At 36.7% G+C, this 18,665-nt stretch overlaps 1 protein-coding gene across 1 annotated transcript in view; it reads right to left on the reverse strand.

The window, feature by feature from the left end:
- LOC110470602 (rho GTPase-activating protein 15) overlaps window positions 1–18,665 on the reverse strand; it is a 168,570-nt gene that overhangs the window by 120,846 nt on the left and 29,059 nt on the right. The window contains exons 5-6 of the mRNA XM_077784839.1: window positions 11,476–11,598; window positions 2,448–2,546 (exon numbers count right to left, since the gene is read on the reverse strand). Coding sequence (XP_077640965.1) covers window positions 2,448–2,546; window positions 11,476–11,598 — 222 coding nt within the window. The remainder of the gene's footprint in view (window positions 1–2,447; window positions 2,547–11,475; window positions 11,599–18,665) is intronic.

Here is an 18,665-nt window from a genome sequence, read left to right on the forward strand (position 1 = left end):
TTTTATATTAATTTTAAAATACTGCAACTAAACAGGAAATCTTGCCAATGGTTAATGACAACCTGTACATTTTTAATCTGTGGAAGAATATTGCCACATTTGGCTATTGTGTGTAACCTCATATACACAGGAAAATGTACTAATTAATATGTTTTATTCTGACTTTCTTTCTGTGTGCAGTGATTTTGCTTTAAAATTCAGAAAAAAACAAATAGAAAACCAGTATGTGAATAAAAACTAAATCCATGAGCTGATAGCTAAGAACACAACCGTTCAGTGGAGCACAAATGGTTTGTAAGTAACATTTAGGGATGGTCTCCTAAGGTTTTTTTCCTAATAATGCTTTATCTGAAGCGAAGCACGCACATAACATTTTTGGTACAGTTACAGTATGTGGATGATATATTCTCTAAATAGGAAAAGAAAGCTTTTCTACCACAGCCAATATGCCAGCTGTACCGAGTATCTAGGCCATCTTACTAAGACTATGAAAGTAAACATACAGTTTTCATTAAATGTGCCTTTCCCATAATTGGTACATAAGTATTTCCCATGACTCTGCAGTTGAGTATCTTGGCTGGAGGCATATCTGGCCATTAAGAGGAGGGTTTCAGATCTGTTGAGTCTCAGCCATGCCGGGAGACTTGGCACCTCCACATACTGCTTCCTAATACCAACCCCGGCACAAAATGTCATCAGAAGCTTGCATAAACATTGGACTTAGCTTCACATAAATTACTGCTGTCCTGAGATAGTTTATGCCAGAACTTAGTAAAAACAACACTTTGAGTAAATAGAATGTGAGTAAATGGAAGCATCTTAATCCAAGAAAACGATAATAGAAAAAAACTGCATATCAAATATAAACTCATAAATATAATGATAACATGAAATTTTTATCTCATGCCATGTGATTAGCTTTTATTTACATGTTAGGCTAACAAAAAGGGGTAAGCTTCTCTAAGTCACAGCAAGTTTGAAGGAAACACAAGAACTGTAGTGCAGTACTCAGAAGGATGACTGCCTTTGAAGGGACGGTGATACATCCAGTTTCTAATATGAACATTTTTTTGATAATCGCACAGACAGTAAACATCTAATTATGTTCCTTGAATTTTTCTATTACAGTTCAGCAGTGCAGAGACCTCTGGCCTCACTTCTAACTTGGAGGAGCGGTCAGATACTCCAAAACATCTATTAAATACCCAGTACATTCTTGAGGGAACTTGTGCTGAGGTTGTAACCAAGCAGTTTGTTAGACATGTTCTGCATGGAGTGGCATTTTTGCAATCTAATCTCTGCCTTTCCTTTTCATGTTCAGAATTTCACCTCACAATTCCTCCTCTATTAATAGTCACTTCACACATTTTTCCCCTTTTTTATCCAGCCTCCAGCCTTCCTCCACAAAAACCCAATGCTACTATCTCCCCCTGCTGAACGATCTCCAGTTTGTTTCAGTCTCTGACTTCCTGCCAATCATTCTGGGAATCATAATATCCCAGTGCTCTCTTTGCTGTATAATTAAAACATGAATTTCCCTGAGTTTGAAACTACAGGGTAGTTTTATTGCACCTTTCACTATAAAACCAGGTAACAATGGCGGAATTAAAATAGCCTTTTCCTTTGTGGGTAACGCTCTAAGTATCTTTTTATTTTTCATGGATTCTCTTGTTCTGAGACTCCGGTATATGGCAGTGACAATGGGTTCACCCAGCCTTATTCTGAAAATAAATTTTCTATCTTTTGCAAGATATATGTTTCCCCAGATCCCTGGAACAAGTTGTAAACTTGTAACAGATGGTGATGAAGCCTCACATTTTTATACAATACATTTTAAGATTCTGCATCTACCGCATGCACCTTCCAAAGAAAATGACCTTCATTGAGAGAAGATACACATTGCAGAAAGGAAGGCAGGCAACGGAGTTAAGTGCATCTTTTTTATACTATGAAAATTTTCTTATTAATCAAAACTTTTAATGAGGATGGATACTCATTTCAGTATTTTTGTAATATCATGGCTTGTAAAATAACTGTAAAAATTAGACCCCTACACTCATTAAAAAAAAAAATTATGGTCATGCTAGAATAACATTTATTTTGGTTAAATAAAATTCAAGACTTAGGAAAAAGTATTGGTCTTACATTCACCAGGGACTTTAAAATGAAATAACTGACATTTTATCGATGGTTAACATTTGCTACCCAGAGAAAGACTAAACCAACAACATGTCAAAAAAAAAATACGGAATAATCAGCATGAATGAGTTCCATTAATGTCTTATCATATAAAGAAAATGAAGATACACAGAATGTGATACAGTTCTATTCATAAATATATTACAGATTGTACTGTCTGCCTACTCTGGCAATCCAAGCAGAGTTACAAGGTTAAAGTTTTGATTACTATTAGAGAGAAAAAAGGTATTAAATAATAAGGTTCTCACCTCTTTTTTCAACAGCTTTTATGCAGAGTCTTACGAACTGGGGAACTGTAGATTTCTCATGCTCACAAACCATGTGCAAATGGGAGCCAAAAATTTGATCTACATTTGGAAGACAAGAGGAAAATACATTAAGCATATTATTATTAGTGGGATTTTCTCTCTTCTCAGCTTGCCTATTAATTTAAAACTCTGATATTGAAGATGCATAGACAAAGTTGGAACCAAATCCTTTTTGAGTCCTAGTGGTCATTAGCTTTTGCCCCAGAACCAAATCCCTCCACATCTGCTGCTCATAGTGGTTGATGCTTCCCTCTAGATTAAATTTCAATTGCCACTTGCACCTTAATTTTGACCTTTCTAAGGCTTGGAGGTCTCCAGAGTTTGATTGGACCTGCTGTAGAAAATGTGCAAGCAGTTCTGGAGCTACAGCTCCTTAAGCCATTGAATAGAAATTTCTACATGATGCACTTGGTCCAACCTAGAAACTCTTCTGGTTGGGTGACCTGTCCCTTCCAACCATTTGGAAGTTTCACTTTTTCATGGAGCACTGTACGAGGGCAAGGACTTCATTACTTTGCATCATCAGGACTTGGTACAATTTCACCTCAACTTCACAAAATCTTTCTTTACTCATTGAGTTGACTGCTCAGAAAACCAGAAGATACTAGATGCCTTTTGATGAGGATTTCATCTTACACCATGTTTAGCTAATGATTAGTCTCACTTCCTTCACAAGCAATCCTTTTACTAGATAATGCCACCTTTTAGTTTCTGTGATTTCAAAGTTTTGATCAACTTTGGCTGTTGATCTTGAAACATATTTGTATTAGCAGGTTCAACCCATCAGATTACTAATTAGCTTCCCCCACCTCCTTTCCACTCTGTGTGTTTGAGAGATTATGAAAAGAGCAATCAGTAACAGGGACGTTGTCAGCTAAAATCAGAATGAATCAAACAGATGAGAGGAACTATTCAATAGGAGCCAGTTAAATGCTGAAACAATAGGAGTGTACTGTCATCATTTATCCAAAGAGACAGTCTCCATATAGCATTTCAACAGAGCACTGTATTTTATAAATTGGTGTGGAGGCTTTGAAAATTATTATACATATATAGCTGAAAGGTGATAGCACCAGTCTGGACTTTGCATAGAAAGCCCAGCAGCTCCCACGGAATTGGATGTTTCCTCCATAGTCAGGGCCACCATACTGCACCACAACCAATTGCTTTTTGTTCTAAAACCACCTTATCCTCACTAACAAGCAAAACCCCATTTAAAAAAAAAAAAAAAAAATCTGTGCTGCAATAAGCTTCATTTTCATTAATCACCACTATTTCATACTCAGCTCAGATTTCAAGAGCACTTGATTGCCTTTTCTTTCCTGATACCCAGAGCAGGGAGCACAGTGACAGAACCAAGGTGCGGGCAGGGGTCGCTTTGGACTTCTCGAGATGCACCCGGGCAGTTCATTGCAGCACCTCCCAAAATGTGTGATCTGCATTCTGGGAGAGTACAGCAAAGCTTGGATTGAAGTTAGTCAGAGTTTGGGCTGCAGAAGGGATGGAGGACTGGGTTCACAGCACTGCTCTGAGGAAGGTTGTGTGCATGTGTGGCGTTAAGCATTAGCGAACAGTCTGTTACATGTTTTGGGGTTATGTTTCTGACAAAGCACAGTCTGGTTACATTTTCTTCATAAAACATTTATAGCTGCCTTCAGTGGTAATTATACATACAGAGATTTATGATTAAAATGTACTAGCACTTCCTCTTTTGACATCTTAATTGTTTTTTAAAATTTTAGCAAAGACCTGTCAAATTCTTTGCATAATATGGAATGGTCTCCAATGTAAATTATGTTAAAAAAGAAGTAAAACATGTCTTATTTGGTGGACAAAGAAACTTGTAAACAATTTCAGAAGCAAAACAGGCAAAGAACTACACTGTGTTTAGATGGTAACACACGAAGAACTGAAATGAAATTAGTATGTTGCTGTTCAGCAGTTTCTCTTTTGTGTTATAACCACTTTATAATCAACTTCTAGGATTATTTCACAGTTACTCTTTCAATCTCTAACATGAACACAGAATATTTGGTATTCCTGGGAGGAAATTTTGAACAGGCTGAAAAGAGTTTTACAATTCTCACCAAGTCTGTTACTTCATTTCTTGGTTCAGATTCTATATATTCAGCAAAATATTTAACTTCAGTTTTTATACCTTTCGCTGCATGGATGCAGTCACATTTTGGTTTTAAATCACCTCTTCTTTAGAACACAGGCACTCAGAATTTCTATCTTGGATGGAAGGGCAGCAAAATAGCATTAATACTTCCTGGGCTTCAAAATAGACTATGGTAAAACAACAGCACAGAACTGCTTTGGGGAGTTTTCCCCCTTCTAGAAATTCATGAGTATTTACAAGTACATGATCCCATGAGTCACCCAAATAATCTCAATTCTGAGTTGTCCTGGACCACAAATTCTGTGACTCTCTCTAATCAATTGACTTTGTGCTGAATCTGTGTCTGTACATAAACATGGGAATGGCAGCAGTTACACTGACATATTCACACTTCTGGAGGTCACAGGGATACTTGAGAAAAACTCAGCTAAGATTTGTTTGTGCAGTATTTCAAAAAACAGGGAATGGTGAATTGCTCACTTTTTTAGGCCAGATTTGTATGTAACTAAAATTAAAATATTATTTTCTTATTCTTTTATACGTGTAGAGTTATACACATTTTAAAAGTAGTTTAAGGGAAAGCTCTCCAGAACATTTCTTCAAAAAAATAAAAGAATTTCTCCCGAAGGGATAAGAAAAGCAAAAACTCTCTGTTTGATTTATTTGTGATAAGGTCCTCCAAAACTTCATAATTTATGACTTGAAAAAAAGAGATGTACACAACACTCCTAACCTCCTGTTATGACAGTTTATGTTTCCTATCCAGCTTATTTAACTCAAATGCCTGGGAAATAGACACAATTACCACCTTATGGAATGCTACTTAACTTTAAATGCTCCCCTCTGAATAGAAATCCACTTTATCTTCTCAGAGTTATTCCAGTTTCTCAGGAATTATTTCCTCTATAGGCTCCTGAAATGTTCTTGTTTCATCATTTAAAAATTTAAACTAACAATTGTTCAGAAATATCTTTTATTAGAACAAAGGCAATTCCCATGCAGTGGATTCTGTTCACAAGGGCTCGTACAAAGGAGCTGCATACTATGCCCATATACAGCTTTAATCATTCACTCTTTCAGCTGTTATCAATTTAAAACCAATGAAACTCCCACACTGAGTCCATTTGAGCAGTCAATTTTAATATCTTGGGGCATCTGTAGTTATTCTGAATTGGCTGCAAAAGCAGAACTAACAAGTTAAGCTCTAACCATAAGTCTACATCAGGCTGGTAAACCATACATCAAACACCGACAGTTAGTCAATACTGTAGTATGAAAAACCAACAAGCATTTTTAAGAAGAGCAATATATTCATAATATGTTTGGTGGTATGGTTTACATTACACATCCCTGCTATCTGCACGTTAAAAATTCTGCTGGAGATGGTGGGGTGTGTGACAGCTTCACACAGGGATATAAAACCAGACACCAGAATGGACATTCACAAGTTGTAGAATATAAAATGATGATTATGGCTGCAATGAATTGCTCGTTCTGGGGAGCTTCAAGTTCTCCCTGAGCTTGACAGGGCTAGTTTTGTTTTTTTTTTTTCTTTCTTTCTTTTGAGTAGCTCTCTCAGGCTGCAGCAAAGCCACTAACCCTGGGCTACAGAAATCTTGACTATGGGAGACAATTCTTCTGGAAAATAAACAATTAGAACAAAATCACCAAAGCCACATCCTCACTGAGAATGTCATTGTTTAACTGTTTTGGGTGTACAGGGATGAGATGTAGCCACACTTGGAAGAACTCATACTTCAGTGTTTTTTATTAAAAAAAACAGGGAAGGGCATGGCCAATACTCTGAAGTCTCAGGAAGAAGCTTAAATTCTGGCATGCGAGGAGATGGTATAATGGTACAATGCCCAAGTTTTTAGAAATGTGAATTATATCTATGTAATCCTGTGCCTCTCAGGAACAAAATTAACTGTGCAACATCTGGATTTGAAATGCTGGACTAAGAGCTTTGCACCAACATCCAAGTAGTTTGCTTTCTTTGTATCTGCTTGAATGTTGGGAGAGGGAAGGAGAATGAAAAGAGAAAATCAGAGATGAATGTACAAGGAGAGGGATAGGACAGTAGGCACCAGAGATGTGAACTTTTGCAGAGGGAAGTCAAGCATTTGGAGCCATATTCTTAAAGGTGACTTCTAGCTGCACTATCTGTAGTCAGACACATTAAGTCAGACATTAAAGTGATGCTGATTCCAGACTGGGGCTCCAAATAATGCCATGACACTTTTACAATAAGTGGGGCAGGTCCTCAGCTGACTGAAGTTGGCGAGGTTGTCAATGGAGCTCCCCTGATTTATGCAAGCTGGGAATCTTGCCAGTCCTTTTAATGTGAAGATTTACTATATATCGTTGATCCGTGGTGGTCATCAATTAAAAAAAAATTACATTTGTGAACAGTTACTATTAAGTGGCATATGAACTGCCAGATTTGTTTCACATTCTCAGAAAAAGGGAAAATAGTGCCACAGACACAGGTCTCTCTTAAGAAATTCTGATGTTTTACTGGCGACAAGAGATTGCTTGAATTCAAAGAGAGGGTGTCTGCTGTACTACTCAAAACACTTCTCCCAAAATGAGACATTTAAAAATTCTGAGAATAATTTTTTAGCATCATGTCAAAGGAAGAAATCACTTTGTTCAGTGTCTGGTCATCCACAAGGTTTAGGAAAATTGCTTCCAAATGTCCATATCAAAGAAAGAAATACCCTTGTGACCCATTGTCCCTGCAAGTCAAAGGAAACATTTCCCTAAATTCTGATGTGCACCAGAACACTTGCAAAATTCCTTCATAATCTGCAGGAATTACAGAACACATTATAGGTGGGCCTTAATCTGCTCTTTTGGACTTCTCATGAGCATTCTGCTCATTACATTGAAATACTCCAAGGTCCAGTGAAACATATGATACAATAAAGACATTTTCCCTTGCCTGGAAACGGAATGGTTGGTGATCTCTGTGCTGTGATCTGCACAACCACCAACATATGCTGAGCCCTGTTCTATAGGCTATCAAGCCAAATCACAGCTAGTTCCTTTCACTAGCAATTGAGTGGCTTTTATTTTCATCTTGAAACAGTTGTAACCGTTCCAAATATTATGATGTTTTGGTTTTTGCCTTAGCTTATGAAATACATTCAATGGAGCTCCTTTGGTGTCTAGCTTTTGGGAAAGAAAGATCCACCCTAAAAAAAAAAAAAAAAAAAACAAAAAAAAAAAAACCAAAAAAAACCTTAAATAAATTTCTTGCCAGCTGCATAGCTTCATTTTCCTCATTTCCCATAGTGTCATTTAAGTGAGGTTGTTGCTCATGCTTTTTTACTCTTTGCTGAGGGTGTGTTTTATGATAGTGTATTACTGACACAACCATCACAGCCTTAAAATCACAGTTTCACAGAAGTTTCTTTTCCTTTGTTGGTCTAGAAAATCTCAGAAATCAGGATGTTAGAAGGCCAATATCAAGCTGAAGGTTGGCAATTCATTCTGGGTAATACTAAATCATGACAAAGCTCAAACATAAAGCTCAAAGTTCAATTATAGACTATAAAGTTGTTTTAAAAGAGAAGATTTATATATTATTTTTCTAGCATATTAGTGCAGATTCTGTAAATTCTGAGAATATTTCAATGCTGAGGAACCAAGGACCCCTGCCCTAGAGTATAAATTTGAACAGTTATTCTCAAAATAACACTGATCAAATGGCAGACATGGGACATGCCTCTTATTTACTATTTCTAGGTTGTGTGTATGTGTATATCTAAGACCAGAAGTGTGCTTAGAGACACAAACACATTCCACAATGTCCCTGTATTGCACATCCATCTCAGAAATGCTTCAAAAAGCTTTGAGACCAAGGATATTTTGTATAAGCATGAGTGAGATGGAACAAGGACAGATGATCTTCATTAGAGCTCTGGCTGGAGCATGAAGAGCCCCGGTCACCAGCCCATTGCAATGATTGGAGCCAACGTGCTGTTCCCATTCTGGCTTCTTTTCTGCCCAGGACTAGAAAGCAAATGGGACAATAATGACAAGAATAACTTTTTGTCATGCAAAGTGTTGGTGCATCTTCATTTTCAGATCAACATGTAGCTAATGTTTAACCATCAGTCTTCTATATTCCTTGGTCTAAGTGTTATCCTCCTTACTATTTTCATTTAACTCCCTACCTTACTTTCTATATGGATATCTGCTACACTCTACACAACCAAAGTTTGGGTAAGAGTTAAATGACAATAACATAATTTCTAGATTTCCTGATAACAGTGTTGGCAGAACAAAGTACCCCAGGAGATCAAACTGCTATTTAATTTTGAAGCCTGTATTCCCAAATTTGGTTAATGTGGAGAAATGTGCGGAGTCTCCTGGCCAAGTGTGCATGCATCAGCGACTCACTGAGCACAGGACTATGTTTAAGTGAACTTACCACCTTAAAATGTATTTACTCATGACTATAATTTACGTGTTAAATTTATTGGAGTTTTGGTTCCAGTGTGACATACAATGTAAAAAATCAATATAGATTTGAGAGCTTTATAGTGCCCCTGGCAAATATGAATAGCACTTGATGAAAAGTGAAGGTTTTCACAGCACCTACAGTGCCACTGCATTGGAGTAATTAACACTACATGCTTCACAGATATTTATATCAATTCTTCACCAGCACACAGAACAGCTCTTTGTGAGGAATTTGGTACCAAGATGTCCTGCAAGGCTTTATACACACTTTTATTACAAGCCCCTATTTTAAGGGATTTACAATTCTGACAGAAGTATTTCCCTATGGAATAAAAGGTCGTAGGCATGTTCTGAGAGCTGGAGGAATTTTTTCTTGTAAAAATTGGTTAACATTTTTTTCCCTTAAGAATTGAGCAAATAAATAGTTCTGAGGGGTTTCTGCAACCATTTAAGTCACCTTTAGAAAAATAAATAGATGCATCTTATAATACAAAAATTTGGCAATCTTTTCATTGGTAATTTGAGTGGTTGCATTTTGTCATTTAAAAATATTCTAATAGGAGACTAAAAATTAACATTTAAAAGTGGTCTCTGCATAAGCACTGCAACTGCATTTTCATAACATTTTAACAGATTAAGGGGATAAACTGTGGTGGAGACAATGAAGGAACCTTATCAAATGAGCATTTCACATAGACTTACCGTAGATTGGAATTAAGCTGTGCTAACGAATCCTGCCTCATTTGCATGGCCAAAACCTAATCCTAATGAAACTTCATGGTAGATAACTAACATGTTTTCTTCATGGCAATATTAGTTTGCTAATAAAACTGTGCTGGGTACAGATTCCGAGTTACTGAGCCACAAATCAACAGCACCTCTGTTATCCATGGAAAAGTATCCCAGGTAGAAAAAAGAGTTAATGCAACTTAAGCCAAACCCAAATTCATCTGGCTTTCCTAGAGAGATATATTAGAGAGTGGATTTGAGTTATGCTAATGAATCTGGATCTGCTAGCAGGGATCACCTCTGATCCCTATGTAACACTGCAGGAGATTCATCAGCCACACTTTATTAAACTAAAAAAACCCCTAACCCTTAAATCCAGAAATTACATCTATAAATTACTCCTCTTTTACTGTAATAATTGAAACAACTAACATGATGCATACAAATCCCATCCTCAACTTACAAAGCACTTCAAAAAGGAAAAACCCTCTGAAGTACTGAAATCAGTTACTACACATGTGTAAGGACAGATCCTGAAAGTTTGGTGTGCAGGTGTGCACACCTCACACACACATATTGACACAAAAGTGATATTTTTCCAAAGTTTCTGAGTCAGCTGGAAGCTGAACCCCATAACTGAGGCACATCATAGTTTCATATAATGAAGATTTCCTCACAGTAAACAGCACAGCACTGAACATCTCTGCACGTATCTAAAACATAAGACCTTAATTCATCAAATCTTTTTCTCTCCAGACATGGGCCCAGCTGGTGTTGAACTCTTGTAGCTGCTTTAGCTTATTCTGGCTGGGGTCAGTCTCTTGGCTCAGGACAGACAAGTTTAATACACACTAGGAACACCCCTTGCCATTTTTGACACACCACTGGAAAATTCACACTCCAGAGATTGACAGGGGCGACTGGCAAAATGCCCCTTTCTAGTCAATTTGCATGTGCAGTTGCGGGTTTCACACATAATAATTTGGGAGTGCGTAAATTTTTCAAGCATTATTCCAGACAATATTTAAAAACACAGCTTTACTTGGATGTTAGTGGTCAGAATGCTACTGCCTTCAAGTTAACTATCAGCCTCTCTGTGAAACACTTCTTGTATAAACTAAAAAACACATTTTATCAGAGAAACAATTTTTTTAAGAATATGTGAAAGTGATGGCTGACCAGCTTAGAAATTATTTCTTATTCGTTGACATGTATTTCAAATTTTTAAAAATGGATTTTGTTATGAGTTAGAAAAATAATGAGACAAGACAGCAGAAAGTCTTTCAACAAATTACCACAGCATCTGAGGGTCCTATTTTGGGTTCTAAGACATAAAACTATATCGGTATTCTTTTCTTAAAAAGCAATGGGGTTGTGCAGGATCTTGATTTGCATTGTTCACCGTGTTAAATGGATGGGCTTCTACGATTTGCACACCAAAGCAGAAAAACTGGAGGAGCAGTCAGATACCACAGAGGTAGATGAGCCATACATTGATTCTTTTTTCTTTATAGTTCAGCAGTGTGTTATAAGACACAGCAACTAACCCATATTTAAGAAGTGCTTGTCCAATGTAGTGAGTCAAATATTCATTTGTGATTTTTTAAAATTTTTACACCAAAAAGAAGAATAGAAGACTGAACACACCTTTAATAAGTCCCTTTTCTTGCAATGTTTTCAAGGAGGGTCTTCGGGAGATGAACTTCTTTAATCTGCTTTTAATTCGGTTTCTGTCATTTGTGTCAGAGGCGCTGTAGTTCAGCCTGAAAACTGAAGGAAATCAAAAGAGGAATTTTAGTGAAATGATATTTCTAAATTAACAGTAGGTTTCTGAGATACCCTGAGAAAAGAGTGGTCACAACCACCCTGGTAAGATCCCAGTCATGCGGTAGGTCAGTAGTGTGGCTGGTTGGACACTACAAACCATCTGATTAATACTTTTGTGAATAAACACGACGAGTTCACTCTGCTGGTTACGCGCTGAGCTCTGTTATTTATTGCCCATAAGTATTTGGATGGTGACCAGTTTGCTCATGAAGTGTTCACGAATCCCACAAGTTTCACATGGGTGATTTTTCAGCTCCAACTCCAGGCTCTGAGTGTGTTATGCACTATTAGCTGTGCACTCTTAGCAATGAGAGAGGACGGATGGTCACACCACCAATGAAGGACGGGATTCTCTTGCCAAGATGGATTAAATGTTATATATATATTTAATGCAGTTATAGAAAACATGGCTGTGTGCCACGAAATGTGTGCAAGATGCATTAATTTATGGAAAGAAAAGTATTCCCATCCTAATGATTATATTTTATTATATTTAAGCATTTACCAAACTGAGAAACAATTTGAGCACAATTTATTCCTGCTCTGTGTCAAAAAGACATAGAATCCAGCTGCAGAAAATCCCCTGGAGGTTTCAAAGGCATAAATTTAACTTTTTCTCTGCTGAGGTGCTTACAGGGCACTATGATGGCTATCAAAATAGAAAGGAGGAGAAGTTCAGCATGTTTTAGAAGCAGCTGAGATGCCATGGGGAGACCTTTCCTGGAGTTTTTTTCTGAACAAGCTGGTTTTTAAAGATTTTTAACAAATCACCTAAGACTTGCCACCCTTGAATAACTCTTGTTCAGTGTCCTGAGCTCTGTCACTGTGCCCATTTCTGACTAGTTTAATGGGGCAGCCAGAGTGGTGCAGCCTCCCTTGGCAAAGGCCTCCAGCTCAGAGAGGGGTGGCTTCTTCTTTCTAAGGAAAGAACAGCCTTCCATCTTCTCTTGGAAATCAATTAACCAATTAATCAATCAATTAATACACCAAAATATAATATTCTCCACAAGGTGCATTGGCAGGAGCCTGGTCCATTGTCCCTTTGACAGAATCTCCAAAGAGATAATTTAGCTGCTGTTGCAGACATGCCCCCTTCACTCCCCATGCAGACTGAACCTCCCCTATAATGCAGAAATCTTCAGACAGAGGATCCAAGTAAAGAGAGAGAACAAAAATCAAAGAATGGTCATTATTATCAGTCCTTTTGTTTTTTGTCAAGGCATTTTTGCATTAGTTTTAAACAAAACCAGAACATTTAAAGGTGCACAATTACAAAACAATGGCAAATTAAAATAACTGGTTAAGCAACAGAAACAACCCTGGAATATTGTGGTTTACATTACAAATCTGATTTTAACAGCCAAACTTATAAAATGGTTTACGCTTTGCTGTTGTCAAGGGAGAAAAACTTGCCAAATTGCTCATTTTAAGTAAATAGAACATAGCCAATTAAGGAAAGCAATATTTAAACACATGCCTTCAATGATCAGAGCATAGTTTGCTTCTGATTTCACTACTGATTTTAACAGAAGAGTGTTCCATTTTCCCACAGCACTAAAATGACCCCACACATACTTCCACAAACTAGTAATCACACAGGACAAATAAAAAGACACTTTACTGGAAAATACGTGGCTTGGTACAATAATCCATCACTTATGAAAACTGAAATTCACATTTTTTAATGGTAGCATTCCTGGAGAGATGTATCACAGAACATAAAGATTAGCATTCAATTGATGGTTGGTGCTTTTTTAACATTATAGCAGAGGATTTTTGTTTGAAATTGAGCAATCCTTGGCAGGGACAAGCTAAAATTCCAAGTCACTTGGCTGTGCTATAAAAAGAACAACAAATGGATGTTTCTAATTCTGCATCTTAGTGGTACTTTGAAACAGTGAAGTGAGTTGTGTTTAGTTTGGGGTCTCTTTTGTTGCTCGGTGTCTCTCAGTTGATAGCAATTCACAACTAGGTTGGCTTTATCCTGAAGCTTCCCCAGGTGATGTAAATGATGCAAGAGTGAAAATACACTTTAAGTCCATCATTTACTTGCCACTTTTCCCATTCTGAGGGCTCTGAAGTGTTTTGTGCCCACTTTGAGTCTGCACCAGACTAGTTAAGGTGTTCCAAGTGGAGTATATGTGGTCATCCTGTGAAGGGTAGGACATCAGGGTGAACATCCCTCTCTTTAGGGACACAATCAACCCAGCTGGAAGTTTTATACCTGAAACAGCAATTATGGTGTTAAAACTACATCTAGAGGTAGGAATAATTATTGTCATGGATATCTTTATATGTACCACATTTTGCTGTATGGCACACAGTTCAAAACAAGAGTTGATGAATTTCTCATTTTATTCTGTTAAATACATGTGAGTCACCAGAAAAAAACTCCAAGCCTCACAGAAATTTAAGGGTTTAGATAGCATGCTCCAAAACCAAGCTTAGGCAGAAATATTCATGTTGGGATCTCACTTAGAAATATTCCTTCTCTTGCCAAACAATTCTTCTTGTGATATCCTCATATTAAAATGCTTGTGCTATTATATTTGGAAAGGCAAAGAAGACCAAACATTAAAAAAAAAACCAAAAAACCCCCCAAAAAACCAAAAAAAAAAAACCCCAAAAAAACAGGTGTAAAACTCAAAAAGCACAATAAATAATTTTTTAACACTTTCCTTTTTAAATTTCAGGTTCTGAATTTAGCTAGAAGCATCCTGTATGAAGGAGAGCTGGCAAATACCAAACAACATAAAAAAGGAGAAGTCAGTTCCACACAGAAGCAAAGAGTCTTAAGGACTGAAGTATAAAACAATGATTTTTTTCTGCTAGTGCAAGTACATGCAAGGACACTTCATCAGCAAAAATGTAAGCTGGATATTGTTTGATTTTCATGTTTGGCTTGTAGTAAGTTGAAACATTTAGATCTAGAAAAGCATTTCTGATTACTTTTGATACTTTATTAGACCTCCATTTTTCCACAGGTTGGAAAGGTATGAAAGGACAACTGAAATAATGGCAAGATCTTTTCCTCAGTTTCTCAAGATCTATGAAGCCAAACTAGCTAATCAGATTGGGTATGGTAACTAGCCATTCAGATTGGATGCAAAAAATAAAATAGTATAAACACATTTTTAGGACTAAAAGAAAGAAAAGAACACATCTTTGGCCCTTATTGTTGGATAGCACTGTAATAACATTGGCTGAATTAGAGAGGATAATTACAACTTAAATGCTCAGGAAAAAAAAAAAAAAAAAAAAAAAAGCACTGGTCAAAAACTGACCTGCACTTTTCTGGCTTTTAAAAATTGTCTGAATCCTTATTCAAATCTAGCCTTAATAATAGCATATAAATAACAGAAGCATGGAAGGCAAGAATGAATGCAACATCTCCCAGTGACACAGTTCTACAGAAAACAAAGAAAGTTTTGAGATGTACAGATGAATAATTACCTTTTAACATTCAATGTCCTGGATTGCAACCGCAATGCAATGAGAATAAATTTGCTATAGTTTAATTAGGATTAAGCAGTGACTAACAAATTGCAGGGTGAAGCTACAAAAGCTTTTCTCCCAAGATTTTGGCATGGCAACCTCTCACAGAGATAGGTAAGGCTCTGAACTCTTCAGGGCTAGGATAAAAATGTTTATGAGATTCCTTCCTGTGAATTTAATCATGCACCTAGAAAAGGTATTTCTAGCAGAATGTTTTTCCTGGGTGTGATGTTCTGAGCAAAGCCTGGATGATTCAGAGTGTAAAATTTTTTAATATGTCCTAAACTCCATATTTTATTGTCAACAATTTGTAACTCCCTATAACACAATCTCAAATTTCTTCTAATGACTTTTATTTCACTCTCAATTTACTTTGCATTTGTACATAATCTCAGGGGTTTACCTATGATTAATTCCTGCCAGGTATAGTGTATCTGAACACTTCCAATGTGTTGAAAGCATTGGTTTTTGAAGAACTATCCATTAATGACTTTCTGAACTGTGACAATGGATATTGACAGTGCTTGTCAGACTAAAGCACTATTGATTGTCTCACATCATGTGTATTGCAAAACCAATTTCTTTCAAGTACCTCTTCCTAACTGAAATACATTATTACGATGCCTATCTGTTTATTATAACACCCCAAATTACCGTTTGTAATTCTTTTGGATGGAAAGAGCAGAATGAAGAGCAGAAGTCGGAATGGATGAGGTGTTCAGAGATTTAAATACCTTTACATTCCTACCTTCTCTTCCATTAGCCTGTATCTCCAGGAAAAAAAAATCCAAACAATTAGTCTGGATCATCCATAATTTTTTTAGTACTCTTCAAAGACATTAAAATTTTGTGAAGTTCTTAGAAAGAGATGAGCTCAAGTATAATGATAACACTCATAAACAGAGTTGAGATAATTATTTCCCGAGGAATACTAAAAATGATAGGCCTGACCATTCAAAATATAGGATACACTGACCAAAATCCTAGCTGGAACTTTCATAAAATACATATGAACAGATCCTTGTGCTTAACTCTTGAGTCTGATGTCTTAAAATAATAATTTTCTAAAGTCTTTTCCAGACTCATAACCAGAGTCCTCAGCAACACCTTGCAGGACTGAAACAAAGCTGAGATGGCAAAAGAGGGAGGCAGGAATAGGTCTCTATGACTTTGGAGAAACAAAGTGCCAGTCTAACAGCAGTGCTACCACATATGTGTGAAAATATTAATTGGAAGAAATTAATTAGTTAATTAATTAATTTCAAGTAATGGTGATGTTTAATTGCTGAGTGTCTTATATTTCTGAAGAAGCATATCTTAATGTGCAGGGGTGTATGATTATGCCTACATTCTAAAAGACACTGTAATTTAATATATTGACTCATGACCTCGAGTTTTATTGGATATCACTGGAATCCAGAATTCAACATTTCATTAAATTTTTTGGCCTGCAGCGCATGTGAAACTACTGTTTGTCCTTTAAGGAAGGAGCAGCATGCATCATTGCCTGTAAAAATAGACAGGTTTTCAACCAGCACCAGAGTTTTGAAAGTGACAAAACCAAGTCCTACTTCCTTCCTTTTCTTTGTGATGCTCTCAGATGGAGAAAATAAAATCTTCTCGCTAAGGATAAAGAATTCAACTCACCTTCTTAAGTTAAGGACTTTTGCCAGTCATCCTGTTGTATCCCTTAGTAAATCCCTGGGCATGTCTCTGAATTATACGCACTATAAATATTTTTTTTTTTTTTTGGTAAAGGAGTAGAATGAGAGACAGGTACACAGTCAGCTTTCAGGCATTAGAAAAACAATTGAGGGGAAAAAAAAACAGGAATTGGGCATTGCCTCTGATAATTATTCTTATGAGTTTCAAAATTACAGATTATATATTATTATTATATATTATCAAAATGTGCAGCATCAGAATGGGTATCACCTTCCAGGAGAGGCTCAGAATATTTTGTTTGATTTGGCACCAAAGGACCCGAAGTCATTCAGGTTTATGGTGCAATAATAGGTATTTGCCACAGCAAGTATATCTACATTTACAGATGTTTATGAAGTAAGCTCAGAAATAAACAATAGGAAAAAGAAAACAGTGATTATATAGCACAAATAATTTTTCTGTAATATGACAGCCTAACAACTTAAGTGCTCAGTAGTGTCATTACACTTTGTGAAATTTGCGTGCATTAGCAGTAAAGATTCAATAAAATGGTTGTATAATTCATATTTTGCATCATGCTCTTATGCTTATAAAATTAAAAAAAATTGTCCCCCTCTAATAATAAATGGAAATAAATTAATAGCATGTTAAACATCACTACACATTTACATTGTAAAATAAAAATGCCACTCTCCACACAGCTTTTCTTAGTGGTATTTGCACCATAAATATTTAGAAATGTAAGCAATTATTTCTGAGCATATATTGGATTTATAAATGCAGATCATACCAGACACATTTCTTTAATAAAATAAATAATGTTTTTTAGAAAAACTAAAATGTAAGAGGCCAAATCTATCTGGATTTCAGTTGTGCATTTTATATGATGCCAAATAGGAAATGAGTAGCCAAACTAGTGAAGATGTAGAGAACTAAAACAATAACTGTGAAGTGACTAAATAAGGTATTAAAATGAGCTTTGTTGAAAGGAGAACTACTGTATTGCAGGGAAGTTACCAGTGGAAGTCCTGAAATATTCTTGGAACTGCTGTTTGAGTTTTCATTAAAGACTTCCGCAGGAAAAGTAGAAACATTCAAAAAAGTGCTTGTTGACTCAAGACTGGAAGCATCATCAGTTGAGACAAGAATTTGGGATATCAGGCAAAAACTTTGTGACTTTGAGACTGGAAACTGGAATAAACAGATTGGAACTATCCACAGCATGGTTAGAGAAGGATTGGAATTATGGAATCATGGAGTCATGAAGGTGGGAAAAGACCTCTAACACCATCAAGTCCAACTCTTCATCAGCACTTCCAAGCCCACCACTAACCCCTGCTCTCAAGTGCCACATCTACACATCTTCTCAACATTTCCAGGGCTTGTGACTCAACCACTACCCTGGGCAGCCGGTTCCAGTACCTGACCAACAAATCCAAAATATTTAATTTTAATTAATAAAAATTAATCCTCTCTCTTGAGTGTATAACTATGGATGCATATGTGAGGTGGAAATTCCTGGCAGAAGAGGTGCAGGCAGCAGCGGTGAGAAGCACCAAGAGGAAGAGGCTGCTGAGATTTTGGAAGGAGACAGGGAGCTTGGCATGTTTGGCCAGCTGGAAAATGGCTGGGAAGAGCTGGGATTGTTCTCTATGAATTTGCTGATGGGGGTGGGAAAAGGAGCAGGGGAGGAGAAGAGGACAGCAGGGAGGGAGAAGAGCTGTTTTAACTGAAGAACAATGTTGGCATGAGAATAGATGAGTATAAACTGGCCATAATATGAAGTTCTAAACCATCCTTTTAAAGAAGTCGTGGTGGCAAATAAAACTAAAAGAATTTAAGATGCAGCT

This window comes from Lonchura striata, chromosome 8, assembly GCF_046129695.1.
Source record: "Lonchura striata isolate bLonStr1 chromosome 8, bLonStr1.mat, whole genome shotgun sequence".
In the NCBI taxonomy this organism is placed as follows: domain Eukaryota; kingdom Metazoa; phylum Chordata; class Aves; order Passeriformes; family Estrildidae; genus Lonchura; species Lonchura striata.